Consider the following 26,595-nt stretch of genomic DNA (forward strand, 5'->3'; position numbering starts at 1 on the left):
TGCTGACTGAGTGCGGAATGGGGGGCGGGGGGCGCAGAAGAGCCGGGCGATGCTGAGCGACCCCTTAACTGCCCTGGGGACAGTCTCCCGAGCTGCCCACCCTCCAGGGTTGTGCAGGTCAAACGGGGTCGCGTGGGCACTGGCGCTGCTCCCACGCTGCTGTCACCCTCCTGCCCCCCGTGCTTATGGGGAGCCACCCCCCAGTCTCAGAGAGTCTGAGTCACCCGAGCTGCAGGTGGACGGACAGTGTGTCGGGAACGCGGTCCTTCTGCTGCCTAAATGGGGCTCCTGATTCTCCCCCAGGCAGCATGTGAACCCTGAGGGGCAGGGAGCTCTCCCCACCTCGTGGCACCCAGTCAAGTCTGATCGATCCCAAAACGCAAACGCTGGAATACAGCTTATCGTGTATAAAGCGCACAAAATAAACACGACCACCAGCTACTCTCTAAGTGCCCGGGAGGTGAGCCTGCGAGGGAACGTGAGCAGAGGTGTCGGAAGTACCTTTAGAACCAATGGGACCGATTTTTCCATGGCGCCCCACGCCGCCTTTCTGTCCTTTGTCACCCACGTCTCCTGTGGAAAACAATGAGATCACAGTTGGTCGAGGCACAGGTAATGCAGTACACCTCCTGTGTATCAGCCCACGTGAACACGCATGCACACACACACACACACGAGGAGACCGAACACGTTACGACTCTTGTTTAACCTCTCCAAGGTCGTGTATCCGACTGACCCCAGAAGGCTCTACATGTCACCTGCTGATGTATTTCCCGAAGGAAGACACACACCCCTAAAGTCACACACACTACGGAACAGAGGAGGCCACACGGTACATCCCCATGTCCTCAACTCAACCGAGCGCCTTAGACTGAGCGCTTCCGGCCAGCAAGCAAGTCCTAGTTCTGTGATGTCCCCACAGCTCAGGCCAGGTCGAGGTCAGAGGGCAGAACACAGGCTGAGGGGTGAACCACAGCAGAGATGCAGACACCCCACCAAAGCCGGCTCACGTTCGCACAAGGGTGGAGTGTCTGGCACAGAGCATGCGCACACGTTCTCTTATTTGGTTACAGGAGGGATTCATCGCGCAGATGGGGTTCACGGGGGTTCAGCGCTTGCCCGGGTCAAGTACCTGGTCCCGCCACGAGGTGACTCCTGCCCCAGACACCGTGTACAGTGTGTGATGCTGGGGACACAGGAGTGACAGGGCTCCGGGTCTGCGGGGGGGTCGGGGAGATAAGCGGCCAGTGGTAACTCACACAACTAGTATTGTAACAGGAGATGCCCAGGGCTCCGAGGAGGCATCCGGGAGCTGGGGAGAAGAGAGCCACCAGCCAGGACCACGTCACCATGCCTCTGGTCACACGTGGACGAGGCCCGGACAGGGACGAGGCAGGCACCGCAGGAGGCGGCCCAGGGGAGTGGTGTCAGGAGGGTAGGGAGAAATTCCGACTGAGAAATGTCTGGGAGGCAGACACTTAGTAAATATTCACTCTGAGGATATGGTGAGGGCTTCACTTTATTGCTGGAAGAGGAACAAGCTACTCAGCTCTTGGGCCAGACAGGGCCACGGCGGCCTCGACAGCCACGCCCCTGGGGCTCTAAGCGAACCCCCCAGCACAGCCGTCCTAAGGCAGCTCCAGCCACAGAAAAGTGTTCCTTTGTTGACCTGCAGGAGCTCGAAAGGCGCCACCTGCTCCTTCCACCCAGCAGTCCTGGTTTTGCAGCCAGAGAGATGCACGGCTAGTCTAATCCGCCGTCCACAGACAGTCCTTCAACGTCTAAACTGTTTTCTCCCTGAAATCTTCCCCTCAGCTTCCCCACCCTGTCTGTGCTCCCATACAGGAGCACCAGCCCCCAAGCAGGCCTGACCACTGTCCCCTCCTGCTGGGGACTGAAGTGCCCCCCAGATTCATATGCTGAAGCCTGACCCCCATGTGATGCATCTGGAGGGGGTCAGGGTCAGAGGAGGTCACGGGGTGGGATGCGTCCCCTGATGAGAGGATGAACAGCCTGGAATCCTCTCTCTCCACCATCTGTGGACACGGCCAGAAGTCGGCCGTCTGCAGGCCAGGAAACGGATCCTCCCCAGACCCCAACCATGCAGACAGCCTGTTCCGGGACCCCTGCCTCCAGACCCGTGCGCGATCAGGGTCAGGGGGTTAAGCCCCTGTGTCTGTGGTGTTTGGCTATGGCCCCCGAGCCACTTGTCTGGACACCCTGGTCCCTTGTCTGGACCCTCTAGTCCATTAGTGTGGTCTGAGCTCAAAGATGACCACTGACACCCTGCTCAGCCTCCTGCAAAGTGTTCCAGAGGAAAGCCCCTGTGGAGTGCGCACTCAGCTACTGCCGTTGTTCCAGGGCCTCGGCCGCCACCCTCCTTCCGGACACCTTTTCTTCAAAAGGCCAACGTTCCCTTCCCTATAACTCTCCGTTGTGCCCCTCCTGAGGTCCTGGGGTCAACGTGAGCCCTGGGGAAGCTGGGCTGAGCAGGATAAGTGTCGAGATGACCTCCGCGCTCATGCTTTTTACTTTCACGTCTCGCCAGATCATGGGGTGGTTTGGCTCGTTTTCACGCTGTCTCAGCAGGGTCTGCTGGGACACTTGCCGTGGCGTCCTTACGGGGACACGCAGGCCTGATAGACTGGATTAAGCTCGGGCTCCATCGGGCAGTCCCACGAAGAGAGTGCCCAGGGCAGGAGGAGGTCTCGGAGACCCCAACCCAACCATATCTTCAGGCAGGAAGGCACCTACAGTAATGCACCTACAGTCATGAGTCGGGTGGACGGTCCCCAGCACGTACATCCCACTGAACTCCCACTGGAGAGGGGCAGGGTCGCCAGAGTCTGGAGAGCGGCTTCCTGCCTGGGGAACACGCCTCCTCGTTCAGAAGACCCGACACCGCAGAGGAGTCTGGTCCACGTTTTAATGGGCAGATTGGGGCAGACTGGGTGTGAGTGCAAACCCATCCCCTGAAGAGTCTGCTGTTTGCTAAGATTCCACCTAGAAAAGGTGAGGACAGAGTGTGGGCCTCCTGCCAACCTTGGGGTCACTTCTTCCCGAGACCCCTCCCTGCAGAGGGGAACTCAAAACAACACCTGCCCACCCCTCTGCTCCCGCCCAGACGGCTCCTGCTGCCCCAAGCAGACAGGGAGAGGGTAAGGAGGCTTGGACGAGCACACTGGAGGGGGAAACACCTGCGATCAAGAACAATGGCGAAAGCGCTGCCCCCTCCCCCCCGACCCTGCACGAAACCTCTGGGCTTAGCAGACGATTAACTCATGATCCACGGCACCTGCTGAAGGATGCCGTCAGGGTCTAGCGCACATCCTGCTGTGGTAAATGAGCCAACCTGAGGGTGACTGGAGAGCCCTCGGCTTTCAGCCCGTCTCTCAACTGCACAGCCGAACTTCACCACTAATTCAAGCTTGCCGCTGACACGTGGCACCTGCCCCCAGCAGGTACTGAGCCCAGCTCCCGCCCTTGGAGGGGTGTGGGACCCGGCCCCTGCCGTAGGGGGCTCTGAGAAACCAGGCACACGTATAGAAAATCAATCGGATGCCAGCAGCTCACGGGGCAGGGGGATGGGGGCAGGCGGCGAGCCCAAGCCCAAGGCGGGGAATGAAGGCGCTGCAGGTCTGCAAACCTCAGGGTGGGAGTCCCCCGGGGGCTCGTCACCGCTGACGGCCGGGCCCGCCCCGGGGGCATTCCACAGGTCCGGGTGGGGCATCCCCATCGAGCTCCCAAATGTTGCGGATGCCGCTGCTTCCTGAACCGGGCTTGGAGACCCCTGCGGTTTGCGGTGACGTGAGAAGGCTAGAGCTGCAGGAGGTCGCCCGTGCAGGCCAAGGCTGGGGGTCAGGCAGCCCCAGGTCTGTGCTCTACCTTCGAGGCTGAGTCTCCCTGCGCCTCAGTTTTCTCTCTGCAGAGTGGTGTCCTGTAATAACAGCTCCTCTTGTGTGTGAGACTCCAGGCCCGCAGCGCGCCGTGTGCACAAGGCTTGGAGCTCGGGCCCTGCGGCCCAGCTGATTCTCCCCATCACTCAGCTGTGCCATCTCTGTGCGTTTCTGACCTACATAATGGGGCTAATAACAGCCATACTAGAGCCATCTCACGGGGCTGAGGGAAAGGCGAGCACCGTCGGGTACGGCATCTGGCACGCAGCAGGTGGGCCTAAGTGTTGGCCACTATAACTGTCATTTGGAGGCAGAAGCTCCGAGCTGGGACACTGCTTCCTCAAGAGCGACCCATATCCCCCATGACCCCCTGGATCTGCACAAGCAGAGCCTCAGGCCCCACCAGCTCAAGCACCGAAATCTGCATTTTAACACATCCCTGGGTGATTCCAGGGGCCCCAAAGCTGGAGCAGGGCTGGACCAGACCCCGCGGGCAGCCCTCTTTGGAGGCTGGTTGAGATTCCATGGTAACCCACTGCTTGCTGCTGCCAGGAGCAAACTGGAGCTAGCAATAGAGGTGCTTGCAATCTGGGGCAGTTCTGCTCGTTTCTCCAACTTTCAGAGATAAATTAGAATACTTCCAGGTACACTGTGTGCCAGGAAAGCCTGTCCACATGTACTGATGGATCTCAACCTCACAGTGTTAATTGGCACCTGGCATGGGCAGAATTGTGTGTCCTCCAAAATTCATATGTTGAAGCCCTAACCCCCAATGTGACCATATTTGGAGATGGCCTTTCAAGAGGTGATTAAGGTTAAATGGGGTCAGAAAGGTGAGGGCCTAATCCGATAGGACTGGTGTCCCTGGAAGAAGAAGACACACCCAGCGAGCCACACACAGAGGAAAGGCCTCGTGAGGACACAGGGAGAAGGCGGCCATCTGCGCCCCACGGAGAGAGGCCTCAGGGAAGCCAGCCCTGCAGACACCACGGTCTCTGACTTCCAGCCTCCAGGGCTGAGAGAATAAACATCTGCCGCGTTTGCTACAGCAGCCGCAGCTGACTGGTACGCTTTCCCTCTGCCCCAGAAGCGAAAGTGGAATCAGATGGGTAGCGCCACCCACCACCAGATGCCGCTAGTGCAACTGGTGTCCAGTGATCCAGGGCGCAGCCTGCAATCGGGCAGACCAGGCCCGGGTCCCGGCCCCCAACCCGTGCAGCCTGGGGCGGGTCACAGCCCTCAGAGCCTCGGCCTCCTCACCTGCAAGGTGGCATTACCCTCAGGCCACTGAGCACAGGACATCGGCCCAGGTCTCCTGGCCACACCCAGGGCCCCGAGCCCTCACCTCAGCTGTGGGGCAGCGGCCTGGTCCCCACAGACCCAGCCACAAGCCAAGGCTGCACTTCCAGGGACTGGGCCTGAGGGCATGCTGCAGGCTCGTGGGAGACAAACAACCCTCCCCAGGGCCCAGAAGGTGGGAACTAGGAAACCAGAGAGAGCAGAGCCGACACCCAGCCTCCCGTGGTGCCGGCTCACCTGTGAGGAGCCGCTCAGGGGCCAGGCCTCACCTGTCCCTGTTCAGCCCTGCATCCTCGGGGCCCACGGCCCAGGCCCTCGGACCAGAGGAGACCTGGTTCGCGACACCCCCTGATGACCTCACAAGAGGGCCTCTGTGCAGAAGGCTAGGCGCTGGGGGCAGCTGGGCCTGATGCGGACGGTCACCCCAGCCAGCACGACCAGCGCCCTGCCGTGCACAGCTCCCAGCCATCAGTCCCGCCCCAAGAGGGGTGTCAGAGTAACAACAGCCACCACCTGTGGGTGCCTGCTGGGCAACGCATGCACACACACACGTGCACACACACACACACACACATGCACCTATATGCGCATGCATATACACGTGTGCATACACACGCATTCACATATATGTGCGCACATGCACTGTGCATGCATTCACATACATGTGCTGCATATACACAACGCACACACATTCACATGCATGCATATGCACATGCACATATACTCATACATACACATGCATGCACACATGCATGCATTCACATGCATATACACATACATACGCATATGCACACAGATACATATGTGAACCCATACGTGCACACACATGCATTCCAAATATGCGCGTGCATATACATATATACATACACGTGCGTGTGTGTATACATGCATGTACACATGCACACATATCTACATTCACAATACATGCACACATACACACAAACAGCATGTTCAAACATACAAACACACACCAAGCAAGCCTTTCATCCTCACAGCACTCGGGCTGAAAGCTGGAAGCAGTAGCCTACAGCAGGCCCCTGCACCGTGACCCTGCACACAAGGTCAAGGGTGTGGGCTGCCATTCCTCATAGGAATATTCTCTCTTTGGGGTGTGTTGGAGAAGAAGAAAAAGCAAGAACCATTGAGTTCCCCGAGATGTCCACACACTGTCCACTTGAGGGCAACCCAAGGTCGTCTGCGATGCTGACTTGCCTTAACTCGCAGACACTCCTTGGAAAGCAGCAGAAAAGCAGTGTGGTTGCCAGCCTAGAGGAGACTGGATCTGAACAAGAGCCCTGCTGGCTTCATCCCGCCTCCTCTTGCCTCTCCAAATGACAAGGAGCTTTTTGCAAAAACCAAACAAATCCCCCCACCCTGGTGGTGTGGGATGACTGGAAACGCACCAGACACACTCAGATCCGGTCCCTTTAAGTCTCCAGAGCTGGCGGTGGTGGCTCACCAGGGAGCAGTGACTGCGGTGCCAGCCCTTCCCATCCCATCCCGCTTATGAGAAGTGTGCCAGCGCATGTTTGTCCTCTGGACGTGCACGAGGAACGGGGGCAGCTCGCAGTGGGCTGCTAATTCTTATTAATTTTAATGAAGATCTCACACCGTCCTTTGAAAAGGAGACAGGGCAGAAAGAGCACTTGGCATCCAGCTGCCTCTGAGATTTTCAACGGAGATAATGTGCACATTACAGCGCCCAGAAAGTCCGTCGCTGACGTAGGGTCGCCCTCCCCCATCGCAGGCCAGGTGGGTCCCCAGCTTCTGCGCCCAGGGGCCCGGCGGCCTCTTAGCTGCGTGTCTGGGGGCTAGGAGCTTTGACAGCTGGGACGACACGCTTTTAGCAGGTCGTGTGGCAGAGCCAGCTCCATGCTGTGTGCCACAGCGCGCACTCTGACAGTGTGGGGACAGCTCTCATTTCAATAAAGGACAATGGACAGCGACAGCAGGAGGCTCTGCCGGCCCTTGGGCTTGTCTTTGTTATTCCAGAAAAGGCAGCCGTCAGCTTTCTGGCGCTTTCTCCTACAGCTGTTTTGAGTTCTCAACAGGGGGGCTGCTCAGTGTGTGACCAGAGGCCACCCCCAACACAAGGCAAATCAGCGGAAGAGGAAGCCGCCCTGCAGCAGCCCCACGTCCACGCAGCTTGCATTTCGCGGAAGCTGGCGTGAGAAGGGCGCCAGGTGGAGGGCGTCCCGATCCTCGCGATCAACCTGCAATCCCACCCCACACAGCCCCGGGCGACCGGCAGCCCCAGCGCGGGCCAACGGACTCGCCCCATCTCAGGCCGCCCCCCAGACCAAAGCTGAAGCTGCGTCTTACCTCCAGGCCCAGCTGGTCCCCACGGTTTGGGAAGCGTCCTCAGAGCAGGGCTGTCTGCTCAGTAGGCAGCAGGGAATGGACCCAGCTCAGCGTGTTCTGAAGCCTCGGCCCGCAGACTTCTCTAGAACCTGGGGCGAGCAGGTGCACGCACACCTGAGGCCCTCAGCCACAGACAGGTCACCCGCAGATTTCAAAGATATTTCAAGACATTGAATGTCAAGATATTTTACAAACAATTGATTGAGAGCCTTCCAAGGGCCAGGTCCTTGATGGCACGTGAACAGTCCAGTCAGGAACGAGGTGGTAAGTGAAGGAAAGGGTCCCGCGGGGGAAATGGAAATGTGCAAAAACCCAGGGAGATGGGACACCACTGAGGAATTCTGGACTACCCACAGGGAATTACTCACGCTTTTTCATAAACTAGCAAGAAAGTAAATAAGAGTGTTTAGTCTTCTGACAATTTCATAGAGAATGTTACTGGTAGAAATAACCATCACCAAATAAAACCGACGCTGGCTAAAACTACACAGAGGAAAATTGTCATTAACTAAACATTGATGGGAGAGTCCTGTCTATACAATTTAGAGCTGAAATTTTCAACCAGGTGCAAATAATGACACTCTCAGAAGAGCTCAGGATGGCAGAGGTGAGAGTTGGGAAGATGTGAGGTAGGTAAAAAACTAAAACGTTAAAACTGTTCAAGGAGGACTTCCCTGGGGGCACAGTGGTTAAGAATCTGCCTGCCAATGCAGGGGACACAGGTTCGAGCCCTGGTCCGGGAAGATCCCACGTGCCGCGGAGCAACTAAGCCCATGCACCACAACTACTGAGCCTGCGCTCTAGAGCCCGCGAGCCAAAACTACTGAGCCAGTGTGCTGCAACTATGGAAGCCCGCGTGCCTAGAGCCCATGGTCCACAACAAGAGAAGCCACCACAATGAGAAGCCTGTGCACCACAACAAAGAGTAGCCCCTGCTCGTCACAACTAGAGAAAAGTCCACGCGCAGCAGCAAAGACCCAACGCAGCCAATAAATAAATAAATAAATAAAATTGATTCTTAAAAAAAAAAAAAAACTGTTCAAGGAGTCCGTGAAAATTCACAGGGGAAAAGTAATTCCAGTGAAAATAATTTCTAAACAATGAAAATCAAGTGTGAATGATGTAAGTGCACTGCATAAACACAACTGAGGATTTAAGTTGGCTTAATGCAGTGCCTGGGGAAATATCAACACAGCCTCAAGTGGAAATAACCGTTTTTGAAAGGTCCCAGCCGACTCTGAAGGGGCCGCTGTCCGGGATGAGCGAGGACCACCTTGGGTTCAGTGCCGGTGGGCGTGGGGCTGGAACAGCTCGGAAGTCGGAACAAGGCAGCTGCACGAGGGCCCACGGTGCACCAGGCTTGCTGCTCCCGAGTTCCCAGCTTTCATCCTTTACTAAACAATAGGGACTGATAGCGACTACGTTATTATTTTGCCTTCACGGGTTGGAAGCGAGGGTGTGAAGCCAGCACAGCTGGTAAGCAGCACGGTTGGCGTTGAGCGGGTGTGCCCCGCCCACACCCTGCCCTTCCCGCCCCGGAGCCCTCATCCTAGAAGCCCCTTTCGGAAGCCTCTGGACAGGTACCCAGATCCAGCCCACTGCCATTCTTCGTAGAAACCAAGCTGATGCAGAAATCAGGCAAGTCTCCCCAGCGCCCCGCCCTGCAGTGGTCACTGCTCTCCGTAGGGGACAGGGCCCCCGGGCAGTAGCTGCAATCCGCTAAGAGCAGGGCACTGGTGGGAACGCCTCCACGAAAGCAGGATGCAGGAGGATGGGAAGGTGGCCGGGAGAATCCCGCATCCCGGCGGGAGAGCGGTTCCAGTGAGGAGCCTTGGGGCGTCCTGGAGCTGAGGTCGCCTCCCAGCACACCTGAGTCTCCGAGCACGGCCCGCCTCGAGCTTCGCCACACTGAACCTGCGCTAGCGCTTCTGAGGTTGGCCGCAGCTCTCAGTTTCCGGGCTCCGACGAGCCCAGGTGCAGCCATGCTGACCCCGTGAGCATGGCCGTCAGTGTGTGGGAGACCGCCAGAGCTCACGAACCCTCACCTGGGCCTCCAGGTGAGCCTACATCGCCAACAGGCCAGGGCCACGGCCACAGCAACCTTTCAAAATACCTGTTAACATCCAAAGTATAGTTCATGCACGTTGCTGGGAACACCAACGATAGAGACAGGAGAAAATGTAAAGAAGAATTTAAAGAAGAGAATTTAAAGGTCCATAATCCTATAACCCAGAAATGTCTACTACTACTAGTATTCTGATTGATTTCTTCTCCATCCTTTTTCTTCGCCTTTTTGTAAATATCTTAGTCGATCACATGTCTGTTCTTGTATCCTATTTTATTCTCTTATATTCTATCATGCCACGGCCAGTCCTCTTTTTAAAGGTCATCCAAAAATGGATATTTCCTAGATTTCTACGTAACTATCCCACTATTCAATAATCCAAATATATCCCACTTGGGTTGACTTGTTCTCTGTGCTCTACAAAGTAGCAAAGACCCCAGACCAAACCTGCTCATTTTGTCAGTGGCGAAGCCAGACCCCTGGCAAGCCCGGTGATCACTGCCCCATCGCCTCCTAGCCTGGCAGGTTCCTTGTCAGGCAGGTCAATGGGACTGTAAAGGGCAGGTCCAGGCTCCCCTCTCCTGCCCGAATCACACACAGGACTCTGCTCTCGAACATACCGCTCCCAGTGGAGTTTTAAGTTACCCATGGGTAGGAGACATTCATCAAAATGATTTCATACATGAGAAATCCTTACACTAAAATTTGGCATTAAATTTAAGAAACAGGTTGAAACTTATATACACAATATAATTACAACAAAGCAAGAAAAGTCACCCCAAAAAAGGAAATATACCAAAATAAGTGGTTATCTCTGGATGATTTTATTATGCCTGATTTTCCTCACTTTTATAGATATATATAAATTTTCTATCATGAGCACACCTTACTGTTACATGTTAGAAAAACTTGAAACAAGACAGATTCTCGATCCAGCCCAAATTCCCCTCCACACTGCCCCGCAGCTTTCTGCCTCAATTTATTCTCCAGGGTCCACATATCTGTTCTCCCCCTCTGACTCTGGGGCTCAGGTGGCCTCCCCGAGATCTCAGCACGTAACAGCACTCAACTTAGTGGTTAATGACAGGAAAACGCAGTGAATTAGGCTGTTGCCTTCCCAGCAACGTTCATCCTCATCAGAAGATTCGGACGCTATAATAACAGCATTTATAGTTTCTGCGTGCTTGTCCTGCCTTTTCAAGAGTGAGAATAAGAGAGAATGATGATGATGACAGAGCGATGAGAGAGCTACATGTTGGTGACACTAGTGACAGAGATGAGAGAGCAGCCACGGGTCCACATTGGCATGAAATTAGGCATTGCCTGCTGCACGTGCGTTGAGCTCAAACATCGTTACTTTGAAAAAACATCAATGCAAAAACCCCGCGCTTCCACGGCAGGGGGCGTGGGTTCAATCCCTGGTCAGGAAACTAAGATTCCACATGCTGCACAGCTCGGCCAAAGGGGAAAAAAAAAAAATCAATGAAATGGCGTCATGAAAATGAATTTGTGACCATCCAGAATAGAGGCATATTCACTTCCTAACTGTGAAATGTGACATTGTCCTCACAAGACAATAGAGGGGGACTTCCCTGGTGGCGCAGTGGTTAAGAATCCACCTGCCAACGCAGGGGACACGGGTTCGATCCCTGGTCTGGGAAGATCCCATATGCCGCGGAGCAACTAAGCCCATGCGCCACAACTGCTGAAGCCCACACGCCTAGAGCCCAGGCTCCGTAACAAGAGAAGCCACTGCAATGAGAAGCCCGCACACCGCAATGAAGACCCAATGCAGCCGAAAAATAAATTAAAAAAAAAGAAGAACCCAAGAAGGTTTTTTAAAAGACAGGAAAAGACAATCCTCAAAAAGGAAAAAAAAGAAAAGAAATACAAATGACTTTTAAACACCTGAAAAATAAGCTGGCTTCATTTATGATAAGAGAGGCTAAGTTAAAGCCCCGCTGACGTGGCCTTCCACAGCTACCAGACTGGCAGCTTTCTGAGGCAGGGAGGGTGAAGGGGTCGGCCGTCTTGTGCTTCAATAAACAGAGGGTAAATGGATTCGATCCTTTTGGAAGGCCATATCCACCAACATTTCAAATGCACGTGCATTTTGATCAACAATTTCTCTGTCCGGAATTTATCTTCAGGCTGTACTCGTCCACATTAAAAATGACATTTACAAGATTACTCACTCACTGCAGCAAGGCCCTAGGGAACTGTAAATCTGCAGGGATAGGAGGCCAGTTAGACAAAGAGCGGACACAATGTCTCCAGGCGAGAGCGAGCACAACCTGCGCGTCCTCCTGCAGAACGAATGATCGCCAAGAACGCGGTTAAGTGAAAATGCAGAACATTACATACATTTTGCAACTGTTTGTACAGAAGCAGGAAGGAATAGTGTTCACTCGGCCATTACAAAATATCTCTGTGAAGAGAAAGAAACCTAACAGTGGTTGTCAGTGGCGAGGGCTGCTGGTGGGGATGGGAAGGAGACTAGTGGCTGTGAATAATTTCTGTATGTTTTGAACTTTGAACCAGGACAACAGTTCTTTTATTTTTTTAATTAATTTGTTATGAGTAAAGGGAAAGTAAGAAATAAAAATCAGCACGTGGGCTTGATGGAGGGATGGTGGTGACACAAGTGCTCGGGATCTAGACTGTGACCCGGGTTTCACAGGCATTTGCAGCTGCCAAACTCACTGACGCTACGTAAATCACACCTCAAAACACGAAAAAACTGGGACCCTGGTGGTCCAGTGGTTAAGATTCAGTGCTCCCAATGCAGGGGGTGCGGGTTCGATCCCTGGTCTGGGAACTAAGATCCCATATGCCTCACAGCGGGGCCAAAATAAATAAATTAATTAATTAAACAAAAAAGAAAAAACCAACATTTAAAAAAATTTAAGAATGAAAAAACAGTGCATGGACTTAAAAACATAACAACCTTTATCTGTGTTGTTACAAGAACCACCTAACTCCGATGCTATGAGGCGGGGTGGGGACCGGCTGGATAATCCCAGCACGTGTTCTCATAGAATAGTGTGCAGGCGTTGACAAAGCACTTCCAAACACAGCTTTTACGGATTTCACAAACTTTAAAGCAGCAAAAGGAAGTATATCCTAATGGTGGCATTTACTGACATCACCGTGCACCATGTAGCTTCTTTTTTAGGTAGGATCTATTTTCTGTAAGCCCCAGCACAACCCCAGGAGGCAGGCTGAACGACACTATTTTTTTTCCTAATGAGGAAACAGATTCAAGGTGACTAGGGTCCGTTAGCCAAAACTGGGAGGCCACGGTGTAACCCCGCATGCCCCACCCAAATCTGTGCTCTCTCTCCTTTGCACACCTACATGACTGTTTCCATCACTGTTCACACGCCTCCATCACTGTTTGCACACCCTCATAATTGCACTTATACGTGTAACGATCACAAGTGATCCCCAATTTGCACGTGAGGCCAAGCGAGCGCCGAGTTTCCATACACGTAACCACCCGATGAGGCACACCTCCCAGAAGGCACTTTGTTTCTCGGTGCCGGGCAGGCCAGAGCCAGGGAGCACTGTTTAAAGAGCCCTCTCTGTGCCCTGCTTCAGTCCCGAGACCTACACAGGTGCCGGGTTCCTCTCGAACGCACCCCCCTTCTCCCCACCAACAGCTCTCCAGGAGCCGGTGCCCCAGCTGTGCCCTTGGGGCCCAGGGGCAGCAGGTACCTTTCTCTCCCGTGGGGCCGACTCTTCCAGGCCGTCCTGGTGCGCCTTTGTCCCCCTTCTCTCCAGCATCCCCTGTGGAAAAAGTCACATGCCTTTAGGACCTTGCTCTAAGCGCCAGGGTCCAGTGTCTGTGTGCCGCCAGCCAGGCCCCTTGGCCTCCCTCTTCCCATCCCACCCCCGGGGGGTTTCACCCCTTCCTCCCAACCTGCTCCCAGCTTTGGCTCTAGGTCTCCCTCCCCAAGTCTCTTCTCAGGATTCTGCTGCCTTGCCTCCCCACTCCCTCTGGGAATGCATCTGTCCCTCTCTCCATCCATCCCCCTGGGCTGGCCCCAGTCTGCCTTCTGGTGCACAGGGCTCCCCAGGACCCACCATGGCTGCTCTGCTGCCCCTTACCACCCGCGCTGGCCTCTCTCTTCCCTTGTCTGGCCGGTACTCTCGGGAAGAATAAACTTGGGCACACGAGTCGGCGTCCCCTTGTCCCTTCAGTGTGAGCACCCCCCAGAGGGTACACTACTGCTCAGGGGCAGGGTCCTCCCACACGGGGATACCTGTGACCAGGTGAGCACATCACCCGGTTCAGGTTCGCTGGCCAGGTGCGTCCTGCTCTCAGCCTAAGCTACACACGCCCCCAGCCTTCCTCACAGATCCTGACCATGTTTTGGCACATTTTCCTTTATTTCCTGTTTTGTTCAGAACCGAAACAGGGAAACGGGCTGTTTGTGGAGCCTCCCTGGTACCCCGCACTTAGCACGTCCCAAGTCGACCTGGTGGTTTTCCCCAGAAGTGAGTCTCTTCTGTGGACTTTCCTGCTCCTGCCGTTGAGACACCGAGTCTCCCAGACTCCAGGCTCCAAGCCCCACGGTCATCTCTGCTTTTCTGTCTCCCTCATCGGATAAGTGCAAGCATCGCCCAGCTCTGCGAAGCCCAACCGGCCGCTCCCTCCCGATGCCCATGGGGGCTCCACGCTCAGCCACGTCTCTGCAGTTCTGGAGGTGACGGGACCACCAGCCCGCCCTCATGCGGCTCAGGGCAGGAGACAGGTCGCAAACAACCGTGGAGACACCCTGTCTGAGCAGCACAGTGCACGGGGGGAGCAGAGGACGGAGTGCGGATGGGACATCAAGGCCCCTCCCGGTGCCCCCCCGCCGCCCCCCACTCCAATCCACCCCAGAACCATCTTCCTAAAACACAGAGTCCGTTATGATACTTCCCTTCTCAAAGGAGATTCAAAACCACCAACAGCCAAATGTAGTTATAAATAATGTCCCATTTTTAAGCTCCTCCCCACAGGCCTGCACCTGGAGCCCAGGGGTCCGGTTACACTGCTGCCTCTGCCTAGTCGGCCGTGACCATCAACCCACCTGTGCGGGTTTCACCTGCTCACCTGACTGTCCAGGAAGCTGTTCCTCAGCCCCTCACTGGATCTCCGTTCTCCCGTGATGAGGACCCTGCTCTGTACCACAGTCACTGTCTCGTGGCCTCATCTACTTCCCTGATGTATCTGCCTCCCACGGGTGGGTGTGGGTGCTGACGTGCACCTGCCCAGCTGTGCAAACAGCAGGCCAACATTCAAGTGAACTTTCATTCTCCGTAAATTCTCTACACGTGCCTTCATTTGGTAAGACGCTCCCCTGAGATTACAGATTCCACAGTGAAATCCCCCAAACTGATAATCTGGCCTTAAGGGGAGGGGGCATCCCATTTAAACGTGGAATGCAGGGCTGGCACGTTACTGCCACCCCAGCACAGCTGTGACAGCTCCATGAACCGCTGCTAAAGGGCGGTTGACACACTTGGCACACACGGGCCCCTGAATCTCTGGGTAGTTCTCGGGTTTTTTCTTATCTTTTAAAAAGAAAGGAAATCATTACAGTAGTAATATTTGGAGAAGAACTGATAGTCTACCAAGAAATACCGACTAACAGACTGATCTCACCATCAAGAATCAGCAGACATTGGAGGGGCACCAACATCGTGAAAAAAGAAATAACAACCCAGGAAACAGGACTCCGCGGGGCAGCCAGAATCTGACTGTGAAAGACACTGAATATCCTCATAAAGATGAGACAGAAGAGGCAGCTACGAACTAGAACAAGCGGCAATGAAAGGGGACCAACTAGGGAATCTCGTGCATGAAACACATTTTTGAAACAAGTTACTCTACAGGCAGGCTGAGTAACAGAATGGCCAATGATAAAAGCTAATTCATGAGACAAATAATGAGGATGAAGAACTTGTCTACAAGGCAACACTGAGAGAGAAGGAGATGGAAAGTTTTGTTTCGGTTTTGAAGTTATCGCGTCGAGCGTTGAAGAAAAAACCCCACAGATCCCAATACGCATCATACAGGAATTCCAGAAAAGGAGAAGAGACATTCGAAGCCTTAACAGCTGTGAAGATTTAATAGCTATGACTTCCCGGCACTAAGGAAAATCACCGAATAGCACAATGCGTGTGCCCACAGAGTGCCAGCAGGAAAGAAATGAGGGGAAAATAACTCAGATGTGTCAGAGTGACACGCAGAACATCAAGAATCAGGAGAAAATTCTATGAGCGCCACGAGGAGAAGGAATGTTTAAAGACTGCACGCACGTGAATGAGAATTAGATTGACACAGAATTGTCATTAGCAACACAGGGTACGAGAATAAAATGAAGCAGGAACTTGAACAGAAGGGCTGTAATTTAGACTGAGATCAGAAGAGGCCTCTCTGATGAAGTGGCTTTTAATGCAGACCTGCTGAACCAGGAAGATGCAGCCAGGCAGAGATTGAGGAGACAAAAGGACACTGCACAGGTGAGGTGGGACGAGCCGGGAGGGCCGGGCACAGACAGCGCTCAGACCTCACACGTACGGCCCACCGGACGCCCCCGCCAGGCTTTAAGGAGGAAAATACCGTGGTCCCATGCCTGCGTCAGGGGAGGACAGTGAGATTAATGGTTCCAGGGTCCAGGCCAGACGCGAGCATTATCAGTGCCCACGTCCCACTGCCCCCCGTGGACGGAGGGTCCACGTCGTGCCCGCCTGCGTCTCCTGGAGCAGCCGGGAGAGCCCTGGGCCGCACAGCGGCTCTGTGGATAATCGTGGAAAATTAACACCAAGCAAACCCACCAGCTTCTTCTATAGATTAAGATGAACTCCTAGCATTCACACACAGCCATTCGCTTAGTTCCATTAATTTAACCTGCCCCCGCCCTGCCCCGTGAGGCAGGGATCACGTCCACTTTATGATGAAGAGCCAGGCCAGAGACAGGCGACAAGCCAGCTCTCCAGCTCCGGGCAGCAAAACCCTAATCAGAGAACAAGCAGGCCACGTCCCCGACTGGACCCTCCTCTGGGAGAGAAAGCAGTCAGGACAGGAAAGAGGCAGGGAGACCAGAGCTGAGGAGGGAACTGGCCCAGAGCAGCATTTCAGAAGCGTGAAATCCCCACGTGCACGTGTTAGTCACATTATTGGCTTTATCAACCTTCTTTCAGTTAATTTGATAAAACCTGTAAGAATAACGATGCCCTTTTAAAATCTCTGAGCAGCAGGCTTGCTAATACACACCAGTGTTTTCCTACCTACAACCCATTTTTCCAGCCATCAAGGAAAGACTGCTCTTCCATCAGAATGAGTTGTTACTCTCTCCAGATACAAAGATAATGTGCTACGTTTAGGTCTGTAATAGCACATGACTTTCTTCTCAAGGAGAAGGCCGCCTGGAGTCCTTGAGAAGGATTCTGAAGCCCAGTGTGGATTCGCAGGAGGAAGCACCGGGACGGGCCGGAAGCAGCCGGGCACCATGTCCCCAGAGACCTCCTGCCACCTCCAGGCTCCGTCTCCAAGGAAACGGGCACTGGCTCCACGCTCGCAGGCTAAGCCTGGCCTGGTGGGGCCTGTAACACAGACGCGGCTGATGAACGAACGGAGACCCCTCACCTGCCTCTTTCATCTTAAGGGCGGGGCCTGAATTATGTTTATCTCCACCGACCAAGGCAGGCCCTGGCACATGTGCTGTAATCAGATCTTTCACAGACTGCCCTGGCTCTCCGGCGCATCCTGCTCTCTGTGCCCTGAGAGCAGCATAGAATGTCCTCGAGGTCGGAGCTTGGTCTGAGGAGGAGCTGGGTGGGACCAGGCGCCGGGCAGAGGGCGGCCGGCCCGCCGCTGCCCCACGCTGCACGAGACGCGGATCCGGGGAAGGAGCTCTGCCGTGATGCCAATCTTCACTTTGCAGGGGACGCACATCCACATGGGCCTGAACGTTTGCTGCTTAGAAGCCCCAGACTTGCTTTGCTGCCATAGATTTCTCTCCTCCACTCTCACCCCTGCTGCCCAAGTCAGAGCATGAAACCCCTCCTCTGTTTCGGCTCAGCACCCTCGCATCACAAAGAAGGAACTCTCACTGACCCACGCTTCTGCGTCACAACAAGACACGCACAGAGGGTAACAAGGTGAGGTGGGTGTGGTCATCAGCGTGACAGCGATCCGTCCACAAGGTACCTGCCTATTCGAGCATCACGATGCACACCTTGAATAGACAGAGCTTCCATCTGTCAGTTCCACCCCCAGCAAAGCTGGAAATTTAGAAAAGAACAAGATATCCAGTTTCTAGAGGCTTTCATAAATATACTAAGTTTCTCCACCAAAATCGCTGCTTTGGTGCTGACAGACTAGCGTGAAACCGGACGTGTGAAACGATGCTGCCACTGAAATGCTGGATCCGGAACACACACTGTGGGTAGCACGTGGTCTGCATGTTGCCCATGGCCCCAAACATCCCACACAGCTTCAGCACCACTCGGGAGCCTGTCTGACCACCTGCCAGAAGATGAGCCTTGGAGAGCAGGGGCCCCGCAGATTCCCTGGCAGACCCCTCCGCTGGAGGACCCACACCGTGTCTGCTCGCTGCAGACACTCAGTCTGCGAACGGGGGAGGAGCAGGAGAGTGACAGCAAGTCGGCTCTCTGTGGACCATGTCTCCACCTGGCAATACAGTGGCTCATCACTGTGGACCATGCCTCCACCTGGCAATACAGTGGCTCATCACCGACCACAGCATGGTGTTGGGTGGTGAGAAATCATTGCTTAGAGGAGGTGAGGTGTCCCTGGAGCGGGCCACCCTCGGAGAAGGAAGCACTGCAGGGGACCCGCCGAGCACGCGGGTTGGAACGCCCTTAACATGGATGCAGCAGAAATGGTCACCGACGCAGATGTCAAAAAGCATCTGTCTCAGAGTACCCTCAAGATGTGCTTGAAAACCCAGGGACATCTGAATATTGATAGTGTCCCAGTTTTATATTTAAATGGCGAATGTGGCTATACAGTAGAATATCTGGACCGAGCTTTCCCAGACACCCACAACTCCGTGCTCAGAGAGAAGCACTGCTGCTAGCATGCCAGTATATCTCCGTCTAGATTTTTTCCTATTTCTGTGTATTTGTATATTTTTAATGGGGTTAGGAAGAGACTGTTTAAAGTCACTGACTCTGGGACTTCCCTGGCAGTCCAGTGGTTAAGACTCCACACTCCCAATGCAGGGGGCCCGGGTTCAATCCCTGGTCAGGGAACTAAGATCCCACAAGCTGCAGTGCAGCCAAAAAAGTAACAATAATAATAAATAAATAAATAAAAATGACTGACTCTTTCTATAACAATGAATATACGCTTAAACCGTTCTTTAGGGCCTCCTCCCGGTGTATGTTTCCCAGGTTATCGGAGGTTCGCTGAGTCAGGAGCTGTGTGCTTCAGAGGCCCCGAGCAATTTTAGAGCAGAAAACAAACGGCCGTGTAACTTCATTACTAAGAGCACACACAGCCCTTTAGGGGCAGGAGGGGCAGAGTGGAATCTGGGGATGCGGGACCCTGCCCGCTGCTCCTAGGAGCACAAGGCCCAAGGGGCATGCTCGCCCCACGTGGTGGAGGTGCCCTGTCCCCGTCTTGAAATTCTTTCTAACTTTTGAACAAAAGATCCCACATTTTCATCTGCATGGGGCCCCTCGAATTACGGAGCTGGTCCTGCTTGGGAGCCACGAGGTTTGGGATCTCCTGCCCGTGCATGGTAGAACCCGGTGACTTTTTGAGTGAAGGTCCTCCCCCTGTGCTGGTGCCCACCCATCCCTGGTCTGCAGAGGCAGCTCCCCCTGGAGGTGAATTACAGACAAAGCGCAGGAGAAGTTTTCTTGATTTTTCGAAGAAGGAATAAAGAGCTCTCAGGAACCGTAACAGGAGCCCAGGCTTCAGAGCTACGCAACCCACTTAGCCAAACTGCTAAGTTTCCCTGAGCCTGGACCGGCCTCATCTGCACAATGAGAGCATTTCACCCTGAGAGGCGCTGCAGGTGACGTGTGCAGTGCCTGGAACACACCTCGGACGCCTTACAGGGTCCCTGAAGAGAGGACCGAGCTGCACACGAACGTCTGGTTTCAGAATTACAGGATCCCTCGCCTGAAGACAGTGTGGACGCCACGTACAGTCTGACCCTGGACTTTACAGAAGGGGGGACCAGGGCCATCGACGGGGCAGATTTTCCCACGGCCGGGCCCCGAGCGGCCCGGGGACGCGGGATGAGCTCTGCATCCGCCGCTCGCACGCAGCTCCCGCCTGCACTCCGGCCGCTGCCCGGGAGGCCCTGACCTCCGGGAGGCCCGGCGGAAGTTACCTTTGAGGCCGGGGACGAGAATCTGCACGGAGCAGGTGTCGTCCACCGTCTGCTGAGCGCCCCCAGCCCGGAGCACCGACAGGAAGGCCAGGCCAATGAGAGCCAGAGCCTGCTTCATGGTGAGCCTCGCAGCACGTTGACTCCTGAAGGGAGGGAGAAGCAGTAAACAGTGACGGGAATTCCGGGAACCGGGACAGCAAGAGACAGTGTGCAGGCGCGCCGGCCACCACACTCGCCCCGCTCGGGGGCTGCGGTGGCAGCTGCCCTGGAGCGGCTGTCAGTGCTTTGGTGCCTCTTTCTCTCCCTGTCGCTCTGTCTGTCTCCCTCTCTGTCACTCTGTCTCTCTCACTCGGGTGCCGACTGAAACCTCCACCGAGACATCCCCTTCGCCCAGCAGTGACAACAGTCACCACTCCGGATGCGTTACTCCAGATTCTTCTTCTGATTCCTTATAACTGATACCTGATACACACAGAGGCATGTTTACCGTTACGTGAAAACTCGGACGCTCAGCCATAAAACAAACATTGGTGAGCATCCGCTTCACACGTCCGGGCCCCTGACCCGAGTCCCTGCTGCCCATCCCGCCCCCGGCCTCCCCTCGGAGGAGCCGCTCTCCTCACCTGAGCCCACCTTCTCCTGCTGTTTCCAAAACAGCCTCAGTGCATGCATTCTTAGACAACGCCGTGTCTAGTGTGCCAGGTTCTGAGTTTCATGAGATACTGGGTCACGCTGTGTGTCGTCTTACCTACTTGACTCAACATCGTGCTCCAGGATTCATCAACGTTATGCTGCCGCACACTCCTGTAGCTTACTATGTCCTCACGTCAATGAGGAAGCCCCCGTCACCAAAGGGTGTGGGACAGGGACAGAGGTTGGAAGGACACAGCTGCCCCCCCGTCCCTGTGCTGGTCCCCTCGCCATGGGCCAGTGAGGAAGCACGCAGACTTTGAGGTCTGCCCCCCGGGACCTTGGTGTCTGGATGTCACAATGCTGGGAGACAGCTGTGCATCCGGCTGCACCTGGACCAGCGCCCTGGCTAGACTGCATCTCCTGTCAGCTTGTTCCCTCACCTTACAGCGAGGCAAGCGTCCTGGGGTCACCCTGAGGAAGAACAGGCAGCGGTGCACGCAGCTCAGCACCAGGCCGGCCCCACTGGACAGCAGCTTTTGACATCCTGGCCACCACACCCTGGGAAGGAGTCCCACAGCCGGCCCTGGCTTCCAGACAAATGAAGGGCTGGAAGCAGAGCTGCTGAGTGAGAGCGTTCTGTGCCCCCCGTGAAGAGCCTGTGCGTTAGCCAGATCTTCCACGAAGGGGACAGAGGTGACAGTCATCCGTGCCGTCCTGCAGTGAGGCCCCGGCTCCCCACGTGTGGTCACAGATCTGATCCTGTAGGGACAAGGCAGGGGGAGGACTGCTCACCAGATCGGGGACAACATGGTGCTCATGTAACCCTGCACAGGGATGGGCACGTCATTCCAGCCTCACGGGCCAGGAGGCCAGAGGCAGAGACCTCAGTGACAACTAAGAAGTGGTGACGATGGGCTGGCCTGGGACTTCCTAACGCTGTCCTGTCAGCACCGTTGCTCACTCGGCCCAACTGTCAGCTTCCCCGAATCAAAGTAAGGGCCCACCCTCCCCCCTCAGTCACAGCAGTAGTGGGCTTTTATTTTATCTACTTTTCTAACATTCACGTTTGGTGGAGAGAAAAGGAGCTAACGTTTACTGCACACCAAACGTGGACACACACGCCTTATTTAGTCCCCGGACCCCCTGGTGACGTATATGGCCCCTGGTTTTAAAGACAGTGAATAGGAGGCAGTGAGAGGCTGCAGGGCCCTTCAGGCGTGCGGGCCCCGGTGAGCTGGCTCTCTCCGTCTCCTTTGTCAGCTAAGCCTTGACCCCCAAGCGAGCAGCTCATCCCGGACATCGGCCGCCGTGAGCACCTGCAGCCGTAACTGGAAGAGCTTGGAGCACTCAGGCCTGGGGTTTGCAGGCGCTAAGCTGAGCGAGTGAATGGAAGGATGGGCACATGAATGAATGAACGCCCAGAGGTTCCCAGCGGCAACTCACATAGGACGTGACACTCTTCTGCTGATGGCTTTCCACGTTCCCATGGTGTTCCCAGGGCCAGCGCCTCGGACACGCGGCCTGTGCGGACCCACGTAGAGGGCCGGACAATGGGATTGGGGCCTGGATTCCTAATGGTCTTTGAACAAAGCAGCACCGCCAAGTGTGCGGCCAGCCCGGGTGATCACACTGTGTTCTTAACCATGAAGAGCGTAGCTGCTGCTTTAGCGGCAAGTCGCCTGTTCCTTTCAAGGAGGTACTTCTTGAATGCGATGATAATAGAATGTTACGTGTCAACTAGCTGGCGGTTTTTAAAAAGCCACGATAAACACTTGCTCCCCTGACTTTTGTGCTCAGGCCAATGGATGCTTGCCTCTTGGTATGTGTGGGAGGCCAGCTGTGTTTAGATTGTTTTAAATGTCTCGGGAACTGCATGGGAATTTCCTCTCTAGCTAGAGACAACTGGGTCAGAAGACAGCCACCTTGTTCAGCAAGACTCGCTGCTCTCACACTGCAGAAGATCAGATGCCACCTCCCAAGGAGGGGGAGCGAGGGGCAGAGGGCCCGGAGTGCAGGGAAGCCGGGGCTGCCCTCCCGCTGGCCCTCGGCCCTTGGCCCGCTCACGCGTCTGGGCCCACCTCGGGTCCTGCAGCAGGAATCAGTGCGGGCAGCCCTGGTGGGAGCCTCTTTCCCAGACTTCGGGCTCCTTCCTGCCCTCTTACAAGAGGAATTTTGTTTTATAAACGGGGAGGCTGCAGCTCCTCCTGGGTCTCTTCAAGAAAAACATCCTTATCTCCCAGCTGGGGCCCACCCCTCCGTGAAGGAGGCCAGCTTGGCCGAGAAGAAAGGAAATTCAATTTGGAATTCTTGGTAGAAACATGATATAACAATGAAATAGGGAAAAAAGTGCGGCTTAATGGGCCAAACGTGCAACTGTACGTTTTCATTAAATGTCTACAGCAGGGCCCACCGTCTTACGGGCACCGTGAATGCCTGCAGAGAAGCACGTCCCTAGAAGCGTCGCGGGTCTCACTGGCAGGCAGACACCCCACCCCCACCCCTACAGTGACACTGGGCCTTCCCCAGCGACTATGGCACTGACAGAGTTTCACCCCAAGGGCACACATTTTTCCTATCTTTTTACCAAGACCATGAAGCAAGAAGAGGCCTTTTCCCTATTACCTCCCCAAGCCTTATGCAAATCATCTGTCTGTTCTTTTATTTGGCATATAGATTTTTCAAATTCGTAAATAGAACTGAACAGCTGTGAACGTTTGGGGCGCCGCTCTGCTTGCTACCCGGGCAACGTGCTTCCCATCAAACAGAAAAATCCAGTTATGCACACTCAGTGGCTTCCAAACTTTACCTCTTAACTTCAGAACCACTGCCTAACTTCGGCGGGACAGCCAGGGCCAAGGCAGGAGGGCCCCTGGGACGCTGTGGAATCCAATTTTGGAGGCAGGATGACCCCACCCCGTACAGGGTGACCCTATGTGCCCTTGAAAGTTGCCTTCTCCAGCCCCGCCTTTCGCCCCACATCTGGGACTCCCACCACTGAGCCCGAAACAGAGAGGCTGGCCACTGAGCAGAGAGGAGCTGGTCGCCCCGTCGCCCCCGCTGGGGGATCCACCAGGCCCCAGGAGCCTGAGCTAGCTGCTCAGGAAGGCGTGTGTGCCAGGGGCTGGGACGGGGGTTCTGCGGCCGCTTGTACCCCGGCTGGGATGCAGGAAAAACTGCGTCACCCCTTTGAACCTATGGAAACCTGATCATCTCCTAGTAACTGGTAGCTCTGGTGCCCGGCGCTCGGCTCCAGGAAGTTTCCACCGTGAGCTACCGAATCAATCAAGCCTCAGAATTCTGGCCTGATCCCTGCGACACACCTGATCTGAGAGCAAATCCCTCGGCCCTGCACCCAGTTCCTACCTGTGCCCCGTCAGGAGCCTCGCCTTCCCGCCTGAGCATCTCCCGCGGGTTCCCCAACCCCGTCCCGCTCCCAAGGCTGCAGAGTGGCCAGCAGAGCGTCCCTACCTGAGGCGTGCGCCAGACCAGGCTGCTGTTTTCGGGCCGCGGTCCCACACGTCGGGCAAGAGGCCTGGCTGTCAGACTGCCCGGCAACTCAGGCTGGGGCTGCGGTATTATCTGCAAACAGCTTCCTGTTTGAAATGCATGAGGCGGAGAAGGGAGTGTGGGAACTTGGAAACATGTGAGATGTCGGGGTCTTGGGGCCCCTCCTGGAGACGCCTCCCTAACTCTGCACCCCAAACTCCCCAGTCAGTCCCTTTTTATCCACCTTTTCTGTTCCTCTCATTTTTTGAAAAAATAAGCATGTGTATCGTGGAAATTTAGGAAAGTAGAAAGAAGAGCAACAACTGTCACCTGGTATCACACGGACAGGACTAAATACAGGCTGGCATATTTTGCAGTTTTTCCATATAGGTTTCACTCCAAAAGCATAAAGTACTCGTCTGCTGCGTGTCGAGACCTAACCGGTGGTGAGGCCCCAAACTCCCTCGGCTCACAGGAGTGTCATTTAAGGCAACAAACACATGCCAAATCCACGTCTTTGGAGGGGGCTGGGCAGGTCCAGCTCCTGTGTGGCCTGACTTATACGCGAAGGGGCGGATGGGGGTCCTTTAAGAAAAAGACACATATCAAATTATGATCATAAAAAGTGAGGTCCAAAAGTGAATACTTATTAAGACTGACAAGAGAAGTCATAACAAATTACAAATTTTAGAACTGACAAATTCCACACACACCACAAAATCCATGAAAAAGAATGGATTCTTTATTAAAACCACCTGATAGCATAAGAAAATTTGACAACTTAGATGAAAACAGACCACTTCCTGGAAAACACAAACTACCACAATGGACCCAATATGAAACAGAGAATTTAACAGCCCTATAGCAATTAAGGGGATTGCATTTGTAATTTTAAAACTCCCTAAAAGGAAACCTCTAGGCCAGATGGTTTCACAGGAGGATTCTACCAAACGTTTAAAGAAAAATTAACACCAATTCTACACACTTCTACCAGAAAATAGAAGAGGAGGGAACACTTACCAATTCATTTTATGAAGTTAGTGTTACCCTGACACTGAAACCAGACAAAGACAATACCAAAGAAGAAAACTACAGACCAATAACCCGGAAGGATATAGATGCAAAAATCTTTAACAAAATATCAGGAAAGAGGATTGAGCAATATATAAAAGGATTTGCAAGCTATTTATAAACAAGTGGGGTATTTTGGGGATGCAAGGCTGGGTCAATATTCAAAAATCAACCAGTCATTAAGAATGCAGTGTTTGGGGGCTTCCCTGGTGGCGCAGTGGTTGAGAGTCTGCCTGCCGATGCAGGGGACACAGGTTTGTGTCCCGGTCCAGGAAGATCCCACATGCCACGGAGCTGCTGGGTCCGTGAGCCATGGCCACTGAGCCTGCACGTCCGGAGCCTGTGCTCCGCAACAGGAGAGGCCACAACAGTGAGAGGCCTGCATACCGCAAAAAAAAAAAAAAGAATGCAGTGTTTGGAGACGCAAGACGGAAGAGATATGCGAACATATGTGTATGTATAACTGATTCACTTTGTTATAAAGCAGAAACTAACACACCATTGTAAAGCAATTATACTCCAATAAAGATGTGTAAAAAACAAAAAAAAAGAATGCAGTGTTTGAAGAATTTTAATGACCTGGAGAAATGTTCACGATGGAATGATAAAGAATTAAACAGAACAAGGAGGATATAAAAAAAGTCAACCAGGGGCTTCCCTGGTGGCGCAGTGGTTGAGAGTCCACCTGCCGATGCAGGGGACACGGGTTCGTGCCCCAGTCCAGGAGGATCCCACATGCCGCGGAGCGGCTGGGCCCGTGAGCCATGGCCGCTGAGCCTGCGCGTCCGGAGCCTGTGCTCCGCAACGGGAGAGGCCACGACAGTGAGAGGCCCGCGTACCACAAAAAAAAAAAGTCAACCAGAGTAATCCACCATACTAACAAGCCAACAGAGGAAAATCACATGATCATATCAATCGAGGCAGTGAAAGCATTTGACAAAATCCAACACCCTTTCATGATAAAAACTCTCAGAAAAATAAGAATAGACAGGGAACTTCCTCACCTTGACAAAGAGCATCCATTTATTTGGATAGAAGATATATTTTTTTACTGAAATATATTTGACATACAATGTGCAAGTCCAAGGTATATAACGTGTTGATCTGATACACCTGTGCCTGGTAATATGGCTGCCTACAATTGTAAAATTATTTAGCACTCCATTACACCATATAGTTGTCATTGCTTCTTTTGTGGTGGGAATAATTAAGATCTAGTCTCTCAGAAGTTTTGATGATTTAAGTAAAATATTGTTGTCTATATTCACTATACTGTGCATCAGATCTCCAGGACTTATTTATCTATTAGTTGCACATTTGTACCCTGAAACATCTCTCCTATTCCCCAACCCTAACCCTGGCAACCAACACTCCCCTCCGTTTCTACGAGTTTGGCTTCCTCTGACCCACATGTAAGTTATAT

At 54.0% G+C, this 26,595-nt stretch overlaps 1 protein-coding gene across 1 annotated transcript in view; it reads right to left on the reverse strand.

Annotated features, from left to right (window-relative positions):
- COLEC11 (collectin subfamily member 11) overlaps positions 1-26,595 on the reverse strand; it is a 34,347-nt gene that overhangs the window by 4,952 nt on the left and 2,800 nt on the right. Inside the window, exons 2-6 of the mRNA XM_067703779.1 lie at positions 24,432-24,686; positions 24,084-24,208; positions 19,983-20,125; positions 13,339-13,410; positions 502-573 (exon numbers count right to left, since the gene is read on the reverse strand). Coding sequence (XP_067559880.1) covers positions 502-573; positions 13,339-13,410; positions 19,983-20,100 — 262 coding nt within the window. The 5' untranslated portion in view covers positions 20,101-20,125; positions 24,084-24,208; positions 24,432-24,686. The remainder of the gene's footprint in view (positions 1-501; positions 574-13,338; positions 13,411-19,982; positions 20,126-24,083; positions 24,209-24,431; positions 24,687-26,595) is intronic.

This window comes from Pseudorca crassidens, chromosome 14 (genome assembly GCF_039906515.1).
Source record: "Pseudorca crassidens isolate mPseCra1 chromosome 14, mPseCra1.hap1, whole genome shotgun sequence".
NCBI classification, from domain to species: Eukaryota; Metazoa; Chordata; class Mammalia; order Artiodactyla; family Delphinidae; genus Pseudorca; species Pseudorca crassidens.